Consider the following 13,445-nt stretch of genomic DNA (forward strand, 5'->3'; position numbering starts at 1 on the left):
AAATTAGGTTTAACCAAGCAGATGACGGGCCAATTCATAAAGCCCATTTAGTCCGCCAGCTCCATAAAATAAACTCAAAGCGAGTCATTTTGCTAATCTAACGAGGAAAAAGAACAGGATGGGTTTGAACCAAACAGAAAAGTGACTGGTTCCAATGATCCGATATTCTTTGAAACGAATTTCAAAGATGAAAACAGGATGTTCGGTTCAAAATCGCTCAGTCATGTCCGACTCTTTGCGACACCAGGGACAGTATGAAAAGGCAAAAAAAAAGAAAAGGATATTAGGAAATTTCTTTAACTCCTCCCATCGAGACAGGATGCCACGTATACTCTTCAGTAAGGTCGAGAGTGAACCACACGTTCTGCCATCTGAGAAGAGGGGTCTATCGGCGCCAGAAATAATCTCCTGGTGCACGCAGGCCTCTCACCGTCACGTCTGACCCTTACAACGGCTCTGTCGACTCTTCTACTGACTCTGACGGCACCTATGCCCCCTCCAGGAGTGGCAGGGCTGGCCCCTGGCGTGGACAGAGATCACAGCAGGAATCTGCTGGCACGCGCACACGTGAGAGAGCGCAGGGGTGTGCAGAGATCACAACAGGAATCTGCTGGCACGCGCACACGTGAGAGCGCAGGGGCGTGCAGAGATCACAACAGGAATCTGCTGGCACGCGCACACGTGAGAGCGCAGGGGCGTGCAGAGATCACAGCAGGAATCTGCTGGCACATGCGCAGGTGAGAGAGCGCAGGGGCGTGCAGAGATCACAGCAGGAATCTGCTGGCACGTGCACACGTGAGAGAGCGCAGGGGCGTGCAGAGCCGCATCTGGAGCCTGACGGCCTGGGAGGGGCCCAGCCTGCTGCCCGCGCTGTGTGGCCTCCACAAGGCACTGCCTCGCTCTGGGCCCCCTTTCCTCGCCTGTGCGACGGGGGAGCAGGAGCGGGCAGTTCACAGGGTGGTGGTTGTTGTTTGTACTCGTTCAGTCGCGTCTGACTCTGCGACCCCGTGGACTGTAGCCCACCAGGCTCCTTGCATCCATGGGAAACTCCAGGCAAGAATACTGGAGTGGGGGGCCATTTCCTCCTCCCGGGATCTTCCCGACCCAGGGCTGGAATCCGAGTGTCCGGTAAGGTGGATTCTTCACTGCTGAGCCACCAGGACGCCCTCACTGGGTTGCTTTGAGGGTAAATTAGCGCTCATCAGAACTCTGAGCAAGCACAGAATGAGCACTAGGTAAATAAATGCTCATTGAACACAGAGCGGAAAACTGAGCAGAGAGGAAACTAGCCTTAAGGACAGTTGAGAGGCTTGGCCAACATCACACCACTAGCTGGCATCGTGTTAAACCCTGAGCCTGTGCTCGTCTCCTCTAATTATGCTACCCTACCAGAATAGTCAGGGCCACAGTTCTGTGGGAAGACTCTGGAGAGTCCCTTGGACAGCAAGGAAATCAAACCAGTCCATCCTAAAGGAGATCAGTCCTGAATATTCATTGCAAGGACTGATGTTGAAGCTGAAACTCCAATACTTTGGCCACCTGATGCGAAGAGCTGACTCACTGGAAAAGACCCTGATGCTGGGAGGGATTGAAGGCGGGAGGAGAAGGGGACGACAGAGGATGAGATGGTTGGATTTCATCACCGACTCGAAGGACATGAGTTTGAGCAGGCCCCGGGAGACAGTGAAGGACAGGAAAGCCTGGCGTGCTGCAGTCCATGGGGTCGCAGAGTGGAACATGACTGAGCGATGAAACAATTCTGTAGCTCCCAGGGTCTCCCGATACCCCTGAAGCTAACCACTCACACCTGACGACTCAGGCCTCCTGCACCCCTGCCCTTGGCAGCTCACATCCCACGAGATACCACAGTGGTTTATTTGCAGGTCTGACACTGTTACTAAACTGGAAATGACTTCTGGGGAGAAGCCGTGGGGGAGGCAAGGGGTGTCATGGTCAGTGATGAAGGCAGTGCACCAGGGAAGAGGTGATGACTGCGGGCCAGCAGCTAATCTGCCGGAGCCTCAGCTTCACCCCGCACAGAGCAGAAGTGCTAAAGCCTACCTTGTACATTAAAAAAAACCCAACACAGTCAATGCCTATTAAACTCCTCCCTCTGACAGGACCACGTGACGCCTGGGGGGTGGTGGACGCTCCCCAGCAGCTCTCATCCCAGTCAGCGATAACGGAGCCCCCAGAGCCCTGTCCACCCTCCCAGGCAACGGTGAGCCCTTTCCAGCCACGTCTAGCGCCGCTCCTAAACCCAGCATTCACCAGCTCTGGCAAGGCAAACCATGGTGTCTGCACGAAACTGCATTACGGAAGCAGGTACACAGCCATCAGTCTTGGCTCAATCTTCCCCTCAGTAAAGACCCAGCAATGCCCCCCCACCCGCCCCCCGCCCAAAGAATGGTAGTAAAAGGATCACAGCGCGAGAATGACCAAGCCAACAACCTGAAACGGAAGGGAATCCCCGGCGGTCCAGGGCTTAAGGCTTCGCCTTCCAGTGTAGGGGGCCCTTCAATCCCTGTTTGGGGAGCAAAGATCCCACGCGTCTCAGAATCAGAAAACCGCAACATAAAACAGAAGCAACATTGTAAGACACTCAATATAGACTTTTTAAATGGCCCACATCAAAAAGAAAAATCTTAAAAAGGCTTGAAAGTAAAGCGTGCTCTCAGGGGCATGGATACCGCATATTCTACAAATAGAGCGCAGTCCAAACTCGGCAAGCTCGTTTCCGATCTAAGCGGTTTCCTGACAAAGCTGTGTACAGTTGCCTACCGCCTCCCGCATCATTTGGGCCCCGTGAAATAAATGCCACCCGGGATGCAATGCAACAGGCTGACGTGGCAAAACCACACTGCAATTTCTCTTTCTTCATCACCGGATGTCACCAAAGGTAGCGAGGATTCCCTACCGAAGGCCTCGTGAGATAAGGAGAGCGACTGGGAAACAGAACGGGAGCGAGTGCTGAGAGACGGAGGAGGCGGAGGCCTCGTGAAATAAGGAGAGCGACTGGGAAACAGAACGGGAGCGAGTGCTGAGAGGCGGAGCAGGCGGAGGCCTCGTGAAATAAGGAGAGCGACTGGGAAACAGAACGGGAGCGAGTGCTGAGAGACGGAGGAGGCGGAGGCCTCGTGAAATAAGGAGAGCGACTGGGAAACAGAACGGGAGCGAGTGCTGAGAGACGGAGCAGGCGGAGGCCTCGTGAGACACGGAGAGCGACTGGGAAACAGGACGGGAGCGAGTGCTGAGAGACGGAGGAGGCGGAGGCCTCGTGAAATAAGGAGAGCGACTGGGAAACAGAACGGGAGCGAGTGCTGAGAGACGGAGGAGGCGGAGGCCTCGTGAAATAAGGAGAGCGACTGGGAAACAGAACGGAGCGAGTGCTGAGAGACGGAGGAGGCGGATTTCCTGAGCCCAGGCTCTGCAGCACCAGGCACTGCAGACACGCTGCTCTGTCCCCCACCTGCTCCCCCAGGTGGGCCTAAGAGACTGTAAAGACACCTGACTGCGTGAGGGAAATAAGATCTGCCCGGAAAGCAGGGTCAGAAAGGGCACTTTAAACAAGTGAGGACGAGGAGGCCCAGCGGGGGAGTGAGACCATGTCTGAGGAGAAAGGCAGAGCTGGGGAGCTAACGTGCGGGAGGCCCGAGCTTCCCCAGGGCAGGCGCCGCGAGCCCCCCACAGCGACAGCGGGCCTGTGCACACCAGAGGCCAAGCACGAAGCCCCGTCTCACCTGCCGAGTGCTGAGTCTGAAATCAAGCCCCTGGCACTCAGCAGGTCGGCAGCCAGGTGCCGAGTCACGTGGAGTTGCGGCTACTAGCTGCGGGGAGCTGTGCCGAGCCCAGCTCAGAATGTGTCAGCCCGGCTTCCCAGGTGGTCCTGTCAGACTGAGCTCTTAATTCCCACGTTCCTCCCGGGGAAACTTCCGCGACAGGCCCACACTCAGCGAGGCGCTCCAGGGCCCGCTGAGAGCCCGTGCTGAGGCCTGTCTGGAGCAGCGTCTGCCTGTGGGACCCTTGGGGACAGAACCCCGGGCACCCACTGCCTGGTCTGCCGTCCGCAGACCCTGCCCGACTGGCTGGATGAAGAGCGATCCAACACAGCCAGGGCGGAAGCAAATACAAACGCGTACGCCGACCGAGCTCCTGGAGGCATGCGTCTGTGGATCACGAAGGATGCTGGGCGCAGGCGGGCTCCTCTGCTCAGTCCAGCCCCTGCCGGATCTGCAGCCTGGAAACCCGGTCCGTGCACGGGTTCGGGGAGACCTTGGGGAGCCTCATCAACGCCCTGAACCTGCGTCTACACTTGAACAGTGGGGTGGACGATGCCACCGCCCCAATCTGGGGTGGGGCCAAGGGGACGACACGGCAAGGAGAGAGAGCACAGCGGGGTGGGGGGAGCAGGACGGCTTACAGACCCTGAACGGCTCCTGCGGTCTGAGGGACACGTGCTAGCCTCTGATTTCAGCCAGAGGCCCCGGCTGACCGTTTCTACGCCTCCCACACACAGAGACTGAGCTCAGACAGCTTATGAGACTCAACCCAAGTGGCTCACCCAGTAGACTGGGGACACAGACGGAGGAGTCTGACCCACTGACCAGGACCCCTCACAGCAGCACCGCCTCCCGAACCCAGAATTACCTCAGGAGCAGGTCTACAGCTGAACCAGCTCTGTCTGCTTGCGTATGCAGCAACCGAAGAGCCAGGTTAAAAGTCACGGCCATTCCGCAACCCAGCAGACAAGGAAAGATCCGGGTGTGAACGGATCTCTCTCTTCAATTGCCCACCCCGCCCCCCGCAAGACCTGGCACTCTCCACCTCCCCAGGTGGGAAGGGAGACAGCCACACAGCCCCAGCTCTTCACGCTGCACCCAAAGCCAGAACATGGGAGATGGAAGGGTCGACTTACTCGAAGGCGTCCGCTTCACGCCAGCCGCCGAGTCAGCCTTTTTCTGCTGCCCGCTCAGAGCCTTGCCTTTGCCCATGACGCCATTGGAGGCCACGGGGGGCTTCTTACCCTTCGACTGTGGAAATAAACATGTGGGAGAGTGAAAAGCAAGCAAACACCTCTGGGGTTTTTTGTAGTCAACTGTTTCAGTCTCTGACTCTTTCGAATGGAGCACAGACAGAAAAAAAGTGCAGGTGTTTGGTAGACACCGGTCTGGCTTCCCAACATTGGACGGCTGTGAACTTCCTGGAGTGGCTAAGAAGGTTCTAGCACTGAGGTTCGGAGCAAACAGGGAACCCTAGGATGTCCTCAGTTGGAGTGCGCCAAGGTTACCCATTTCTACCGGGAGGTGGCATACGCCGATCAAGACACAGGCACAGATTGTGGGTTTCTGAGGGCACTGGGCTGAGGTTATTGACAGTCTGCTTCCAAGAATAACCAGCTTTTACTGTGGAGGAATGGTCTTTGGGGAAGTAGCAGACCATGTGCACTTAAGTCTTCAGCTCCCAGGGCTTTATACTGATGTCCTAACTGGATAAATAACTACCGTTTGATTCGCTCATGGGGTCTGAGGAAGGAAGCAGAAGAAGCTAAATACAGGAACAGTATGAACTGCATTTTAACTCACTACAGGATTTTAGAATAATTCAACGTATCCCTACTTCTTTGATGGCTGCAAGCCAACCCGGGCTGCGTTCTGCTCAACGGATGTGTGCGCGCCCTAGCTGGGCCATGGATCCAGTTAGACGGTCAGGCTGACAGCACACGTCTGCCCAGGCTCCTCCATACGCACGTTTCTTACTGCTGGGAGCCTGGGTTTGTGGGGGGCCAGGGCGGGGCTTCGAATTCCCACTCCATCATTTAGGAGGTGCTGAGCGCTTCATGAACGCGTTCTGAGCCTGCATGCTCATTTGAAAACGTAAAGATACGGATGCCACCCACAGGGCTCCTAAAAAGCTTAAACGACACAGCGCCCACACCGAGAGCCTGGACAGCAGGTGTGTGTTAAGGGTAGCGGGCCCACTAAATGGCCAAATGAGGGCACGGAGCTGAAGGTAAGCGGCTTGCAAATGTGCTGCCCCCTTGAAAGTAACATGAACAACAACGAAACACAAACGAACCACATGTCAAGTGATTCCAAACTAATCAGGGGACACTGATACGATAAGATACGATATTTTGTCCCATCATTTTTACCAAAGTGAACTCCAATACCAATAAAAAGACATGTCAATACCTTCACCTAGTAAGTGAAGCATGTGACCTGTGAGACTTTTTACCTAAGTGCTCATAAGTTAAGTGTCAGGGGCTTCCCTGGTGGCTCAGCTGCTAAAGAATCCGCCTGCAATGCGGGAGACCTGGGTTCGATCCCAGGGTTGGGAAGATCCCCTGGAGAAGGGAAAGGCTACCCACTCCAGTCTTCTGGCCTGGAGAATTCCACAGACTGTACAGTCCATGGGGTGGCAAAGAGTTGGACACAGCTGAGTGACTTTCACATCATTTTCACTCATAAAAAAACTTTCTATGTAAGTACTTATGTTTGAAGATGCACTGGACTGGGCCCTCAGACTCACTGAATCAGCATCTCCAGCTATTGTTAAAAATAAAACACAAAAACCTTCCTACAGAACTTTGATAAAAAGAGCGGGTTTGGAAGAACCACTATAAACTATCACACTCTGAAATTCTAGGATCTTACTTGGCATTCATCATTTTCTCAAGATTACCCCAAAAACTGAAGGGAAAAGAAAATAATTTAAAATGTGGTCCTGTGCTTTATGTTTGTAGAGTATTCTTCCAGGCACCACTTGGATCTTAGTTTAAATGCATGCAAACACAAAATTAATATTTACACTTAAACGCCACAGTTTGCCACAAGTGTCAGGTGTGGGATGGACAGTCGCTCAATGTCAAGATTCCGGACCATTCCGTGATCATCCAGGAGCCTTATTACCTACTCCATTTTAGGGAGTATACGCCTATACTCATGACGGGAGCCTACTGTAATCCTGGGATTAATCCTGCTCTAAGGTCTGAAAGCAGTTGCCAGTGGAGCCCACCCTTCCTCAAGTACGAGCAACGAAAACGCAGGAAAGGAACCCGCAGCTCAGAAATCTGGAAACTCACCGCCCTATCCTCTTTAATACTTTGGCTCTAATCACCGTAACTCACAAAGTTCCCTGGGGAACTCTGAATGGAGAGAGGGGGGAGCAGGTGAAAGACAACGCAACCAGGGGCTTGCAGTTGCTGCTTAGTTGGTAAGTCGTGCCCGACTCTTTACGACCCCACGGACTGCAGCCCGCCAGGCTCCTCTGTCCGTGGGATTCTCCAGGCAAGAATACTTGGAGTGGGTTGCCATTTCCTTCTCCAAGGGGATCTTCCCGACCCAGGGATTGAAACCAGGTCTCCTGCATTGCAGGCAGATTCTTGACCTCTGAGTCCCCAGGGCAGCCCCCTGAACTAGTCGGGCTGGTACGTAACATGGTTAAAGCTCTGCGTCTCTTGTAACCCGTCCCTGGGTGGCCGGACGCTGAGTGCATTTGCAGATCATACTCTAGTTGAGGGGAAGACTGCGCTCTACCCCTGATGGGGCTCACTGACGGCGAGCTGGTGGATACCCTGTTGCCGCCAGGCCCTGCAGGAGAAGCGTGACTGAGAGATTCTAGGAGACGACAGAAGGGGGGTGCTGTACCTGTGAGCTGAGCCCGAGAGACACCCTCCCCACGGAAGAGGTGTTAGTGACAGACGGGGAGGAGGGCAGGCCGGAGGAGGCGGGGTGTTTGTAGTGGTTACAGGACAGCCTGTCAGGAGACGGCCTAGCAGCCTTCCTGTCAGCGGGAGGGTAGCGAGCAAAGATTTTCGGAGACGGCAAGTTATCGTACAGGACGGCGTTATCATAGAGCGCCTCTTCTCCCAGGCCTCGGTTGCGGGGCGCGGGAACGTCGTCGTCGGGGCCCCACTGGAACACACACAGCGCGTGGTTAGTTGGCGCCCCAGCCGCAGGAAGCAGAGCACAAGAGATGTTATTAGCAAGCACCCCGGAACACGCATGCATGCCCCACGCTGTTGTCAGCAACACACACACACACACACACACACACACACACACACACACGACTAGGTGAACTGATTCAGAAGAGCCTTTCTACCTTTGGGGACTTAAGATATCTTTTTTCCTTAAATTGTTCCCAGGGTTATTGGCTAATGATATTTTTGTTTTGTTTTGTTTGTTAAAGTGGGGTTGGGGGGATAAAAAACCAAAACTGACATGTCTTTAAAGAACATGGAAGTCCTCCTGATCCAGGAAGCAGGAACAACGTGATTTAAGGAAAAGGATGCTGAACTGGGGTCCATCCGGAGATCAGGGGCTCTGGTTCTCCTGAAAAAATGTGTTAACTTCTTGATCAGAGATGTGTTAATACATCCTTCATCACCCAAGCATTGCTGACGGGAGATGTATCGATAGTCACTTACACAACAGATTACTGGTGACAGGCGTTGGTTTCCGAAAAAAAATCCCCTGGTCAATAGTGAGTTTAAGATACCAGGAAGCACTTTATCTTATTTCACAGTAAAACTGATGCACGATGCACAGAATTCTGCCAGGAATCTTACAAAGTAGGGGAGACTAAGGCATGGAGCTCAGGAGGAGCTGTAGGAGGCAGAGCCAGAGCGAAGGGCCGAGTCTGTAACTACACGGCCCTCAGCGTCTGCACCTCAGGCCCCCCCAGGCCAGGAGAGGCTGGGCGCAGACCACCCGCGGACCCTCCCAAGCTTGCCATGCGGGCTTCGGGTGTACGCTCTGTGGGTCACATGACTGCCAGCATCCCCAGCATCCCATACTTGGTTAGGCCTGAAGAAAGTGCAACGGCCAAAATCACAGGCTGTTACAAGAAAGAAATCCAATCACCATAGAAAACAGGATGCTTCAAACTATTAATTGATACAATGGCACTGCTTCAGTGGAGAACCTTTATACAAAGGATTAAAATAGCTACAAGCCACTTCAGAACATGGACATTAAAGTACAAATTAAAACCCAAACTCACAACCACGGCCAGATTCGTTTAAGTTTTAAAGGTCTTTATAAATTGCTTTGCATTTAAAAAAAAAAAAAAGAGAGAGAAAATATTAATTCATGTACTATACTTATTTTAGCCTATTTTTATATCCTGGCAGAGTTCCTTTCTGCCAGAATGCAATTACGGCCTTTTGTTATAAAAATAGAAAAGGCTTAAAATTTCACTGTAGGAATGTTTTCGTTCCGCTGCAGTCACTTCAGTGCGTCTATTTTTGTGTGCTGGGGACCCATCTATAATCTAAAAATAACAATACATGCAGATAAACATGGATGTGAGTGTTTCATAATGACAACCTAGCATATATTTGTCCCGGGTTATTAAGACGGTCTAGACGGGACCATCCTCTTCCTAAAATACCAGAGGATTAGGTCACATGGAAAACTTGGAAAACAAGGTCCGCCGCACCTGCGGGTTAGAAGTGCGTGAGCGCCTGTCAGAAGCTCCTTTCGAGATGCACGTTCACCCGGGCCTCGGGGAGACGCGAAGGGAAAGAATCACTGAAATTGAAACGCTGCTAAAACAGCAGGTATCGAGGCTCAAAAGTATGAACTTTGTCAAACTGAGGAGCGAGGGCGCCTCCAAAAGAGAAGGCCTGGTCACCGCGCCCAGGAAGGGGGCACGACAGTCTAAAGAGAGGCCTGATCTCCAAGGAGCCCTTAGGCAAGGAGTCAGAAGCCTGAACGCTGGACGCTCCATCACTCACTCTACCCGCCCAGCGACGCGCGTGCACAACTGCCTCCTCAGTGCAGAGTCTCGGAGCCGGCAGCTTCTCAGCTCGGGGCCAGCGGGAGCTGTGCTCGTTCCTGGGCTGCCCGAACCTGTGTGGCATTAACTGGAGTGCGGGGACAGGGGGCCCAGGCGGGCGTCTGTGGAGGTCCTGGCTTTCTCTACACCACTCTGCCCACCACGTGCCCTGGGAGAAACCCCTCTGGGGGCAAGGTTCACAAGGGGGCCTTGGGGCAGCGAGACAGAGGCAGGGCTGCATGTTCTCAAAACATCTGGGGCTGAGGCCAAAGGCTCAGAGGAGCAGACTGTCCCATGCGGTTGGTCTACAGTGGCGGGGGAGGCTCCCCCAAGACTAGCAAGCGGACCCCGAGAGCTGGGCTGCCTGGGAAAGGGCCCAGAGCCTGGCCTGGGACCTGCTCCTGTGGGGCCACCATGGGCTTTCCCTGAGCTCCTGGGTCCCGCTCTGCAGGGCGGGCGGCTACGGCCACAGCACGAGCCAGAGCTCCCCCAGTCCTGGAGACCCCAGCTGAAGGTGGAGTGGGGATGGGGGGCAAGGGGGCGAATGGCCGGGCCTGTTTTTGGGCTCTGCAACTGGGACGGGCTCTCGAAGCCTGCCCACACCCTGACGCCCATGACCTAATACAGAGCCCCTTTCATCTCAACCCGCACTTGAACATGGCCTTGCAGGCCAGGCCGGCTGGCCGGCTTATCCTCCACTGATGAGAGTCCCAGCTACTCGGAGCCCAGCTACCCTGAGGACGCAGGAAGGTGTCCGGAGCTGGCGATTTGGTCGTTACCCTGCGGCAATGTCTCCCTTCTGATGGAGATTTCTGACGGTGTTTGGCTAACGGCATTGACAGAATAACAAACGGCTCCTGGGGCCAATGACCCTCATGTTCACACGTGGATTAAGGCAAACAGGGTGTCAAACACAAGAGAGGTGGAGTGTGGTTTTCATCCTGCCTCTCTCGTTTAGGCCGAAAGGAGGGGAAGTCACAGGGACCCACAGGCGCCCCCCTTCCAGCACAGCTGACCCCCAGCTCTGCCCACCACACTCACCGAACCGCTGATGCAGGGGACGTCATCATAGTGAAGCGCCGTCCCGCTGGGGTGCGCGTAGCCATTGGAGGTGCTCCCCACATAGGGGTTAGTGGACAGAACACGCCGGTTCATAAAGCTGAAAGAGAGGAAGCGGGTTACGACCCTGCGGTGGATGACTGAGCCTCCGGGGGCGCTGACGGGTGCCTGGGCTCTGTCCGTGGCTGCGGGTGGAGAAACATCAGGACCTGGGCAGGACCGGGTGTTCTACAGCCATCAGGGCGGACCCTCACCTGCAGGACGGGACGTCATCCGTGCCTGGGACTGCAGCACAGACCGGGGACGAGTCTGCCGGGGCCTCGGAAAGCGGCCCTGCACATGCCTGGTGTGCCACAAATAACCCGGCGTTCAGCAGTTTATAGCAGGGGCTCAGCCTGCTTCTGCCCATAAAGCTTGACCGGAACACCTTTATTTACCGGGACCCTTCACTGATAAACTGTCTGTGTCTCCTTTTTTTCCACATGCCTTTTTCATGAGCCTGGTAATTCTGGAAGCAGAGACCATCTGGCCTGCAAAACCAAGGTATCTCCTCTGTGGCTCTTCTCAGGGCATGTTCATGGACCTTGTTCTAGAAGCACCTTAGAGCACCCATCCCACAGCCTTTCTTGAGCTTTGTTCCCTCCTTGAGTGTTTGTTCCCGCTCCTCTGCCCTCCCGCCCGGAACTTCTGGGGGCCTGAGGGCGGCCACCCCCAGCCCTCGGGAGACCCACATGAGAGCTGGTGATCTGTGAGGCTCCGAGCACCAAGCCCACTCCCCGTGCCCCCGCCCCTCCCGCTCTTCACCCCAGGCCCCCAGCGGCTCTCTGCCTGCAGCTCTGAGACCCCTCTTTCCCAGTCACCCCAGGTAAACAGCGTCCCCTCCCCTCTGCACCTCTCTGCTGTCCCTGCTCCTTCTTACTCACCCCAGGTAAACAGCGTCCCTCCCCCTCTGCACCTCTCTGCTGTCCCTGCTCCTTCCTACTCACCCCAGGTAAACAGCGTCCCCTCCCCCCCTGCACCCCTCTGCTGTCCCTGCTCCTTCCTACCGCTAATCATCCCCCGACACGTGACGCAGGGATGCCCGCCTTCCCCACTGGAACCTCAGCTTCAGGAGGACACACCTCTACCAGCTCTACTCCTCATGTGCCGGGGTGACAGCCAGCAGATAAAAGCTGCTCAACAAATACGAATGAAGGAAGCAGGGAAGGAAGGAACGTGTGAACGGTCTGCTCGTGGTACAAGTGAAAACCCTCAATGTCGAGGGAAGAACTACCCTGTAGATTCTCCAATTTTCCCAACGGGAAAAACTAAGATAGCCTGAAATTTAAAACAAAACAAAAAATCTGTTTTTTCAAATTTTGCTTTTTCTTGGGATCTGACATTCCTATGGTAGCTAGAGGAATGTAAAAAACAGGGCAAATGAGCAAACCTGTGGGCAGCAAGTGGGAAGGGGAGACCTGCCTCTCAGACTCTTGCGACAAAGCTGCCCTGGGATTCCTGGCTCCTGAGAGAATGAGACGAAGGGGCTGTACAGGATCCGCCCTTCGGTTAAACCTGCATTTCCCACCCACCCGCCTGAGCACGGGCGGCGGCTTGGGTGCAGTGCTGCCCTCTGCTGGGAGAACACAGAACTCACAGCGAGTCCCACCCGGGACACACAGCCGTCTCACAAAGTAACTCTTTTCCTGATACAAAAATGCATATGATTGTTCTGTACTTAAAATACTTTAACATATATTTAGGAAAAGATGCAGGAGACATGGGTTCAAGCCCTGGGTCAGAAAGATCCCCTGGAGAAGGAAATGGCAACCCACCCCAGTATTCTGGAAATTCGTGGACAGAGGAACCTGGAGGGCTACAGTCCATGGTGTTGCAAAAGAGGCGGACGGGACTTAGCGATGAAATAACAACAATGTATAGGAAAAACAGAATACAAGAAACACAGATGGGATTTGCTTTCAGATGCACATTTAACATTTTCTGGTTTAAATACCCCATTAGAGGGTATTTTGGGGTGAAGGGCTGGTGATGAGAGGAAGGCCACAGGATGACCACCCCGGCCCCACGGGTTGTCTGTGGCCCGATGTGCTCCAATGCCCGTGAGCACTGCAGGGCTGTTCCTTGCTCTGAGACAGATGCCCTGCCCAGGGGCTGTCTCCTGCCTGGTCTGGGCCTCCGCGCTCTGGCCCCTGCATGGTCCCCACTGGGCAGAGATGCCAGGAGGGAGCGTGGACCACGAGGGGTGGGGCAGAAGCTCACTCATTAGGAACAGACACCAGCAGGTCACTTCTGACCCACAAGACCTAACGGGAGGTCACGGACACACAGGATGTCCTGTCCCAGCTGGAAGAGACCTCGGCCACCAGCCAGGCTGCCTGTCGTCTCTCAGAGAGGGACCTGGGCCCCCCAGCTAGGTCTCTGGGATCCAAGACCAAATACAAGGTCCCTCGCCTTTTGACCAGACACTCTTCCTGCAATCCACTGTTGGCCACATAGAAGCCTAAAATGAGACACGAGGCCACGTGCCACTTGTTAAACCCAAAACATAAGATACAGAAATACATGTGCATGCTCAGCCGATTCAGCTGTGTCCAAATCTCTGTGAC

The 13,445-nt window shown here is 54.5% G+C and overlaps 1 protein-coding gene across 4 annotated transcripts in view; it reads right to left on the reverse strand.

Moving 5' to 3' along the window:
* The window catches only part of AFAP1 (actin filament associated protein 1), a 149,670-nt gene that overhangs the window by 11,318 nt on the left and 124,907 nt on the right, over window positions 1–13,445 (reverse strand). For 3 of the 4 annotated variants that reach the window (NM_001206044.2, XM_059887569.1, XM_059887568.1), the window contains 2 exons: window positions 10,822–10,939; window positions 4,916–5,030 (listed from right to left, as the gene is read on the reverse strand). In NM_001206044.2, coding sequence (NP_001192973.1) covers window positions 4,916–5,030; window positions 10,822–10,939 — 233 coding nt within the window. Of the gene's footprint in view, window positions 1–4,915; window positions 5,031–7,646; window positions 7,914–10,821; window positions 10,940–13,445 lie in introns of all 4 variants that reach the window. The other variant, XM_024993299.2, reaches the window with a different exon arrangement.

The sequence above is a fragment of the Bos taurus genome, chromosome 6, assembly GCF_002263795.3.
Source record: "Bos taurus isolate L1 Dominette 01449 registration number 42190680 breed Hereford chromosome 6, ARS-UCD2.0, whole genome shotgun sequence".
Classification (NCBI taxonomy): Eukaryota; Metazoa; Chordata; class Mammalia; order Artiodactyla; family Bovidae; genus Bos; species Bos taurus.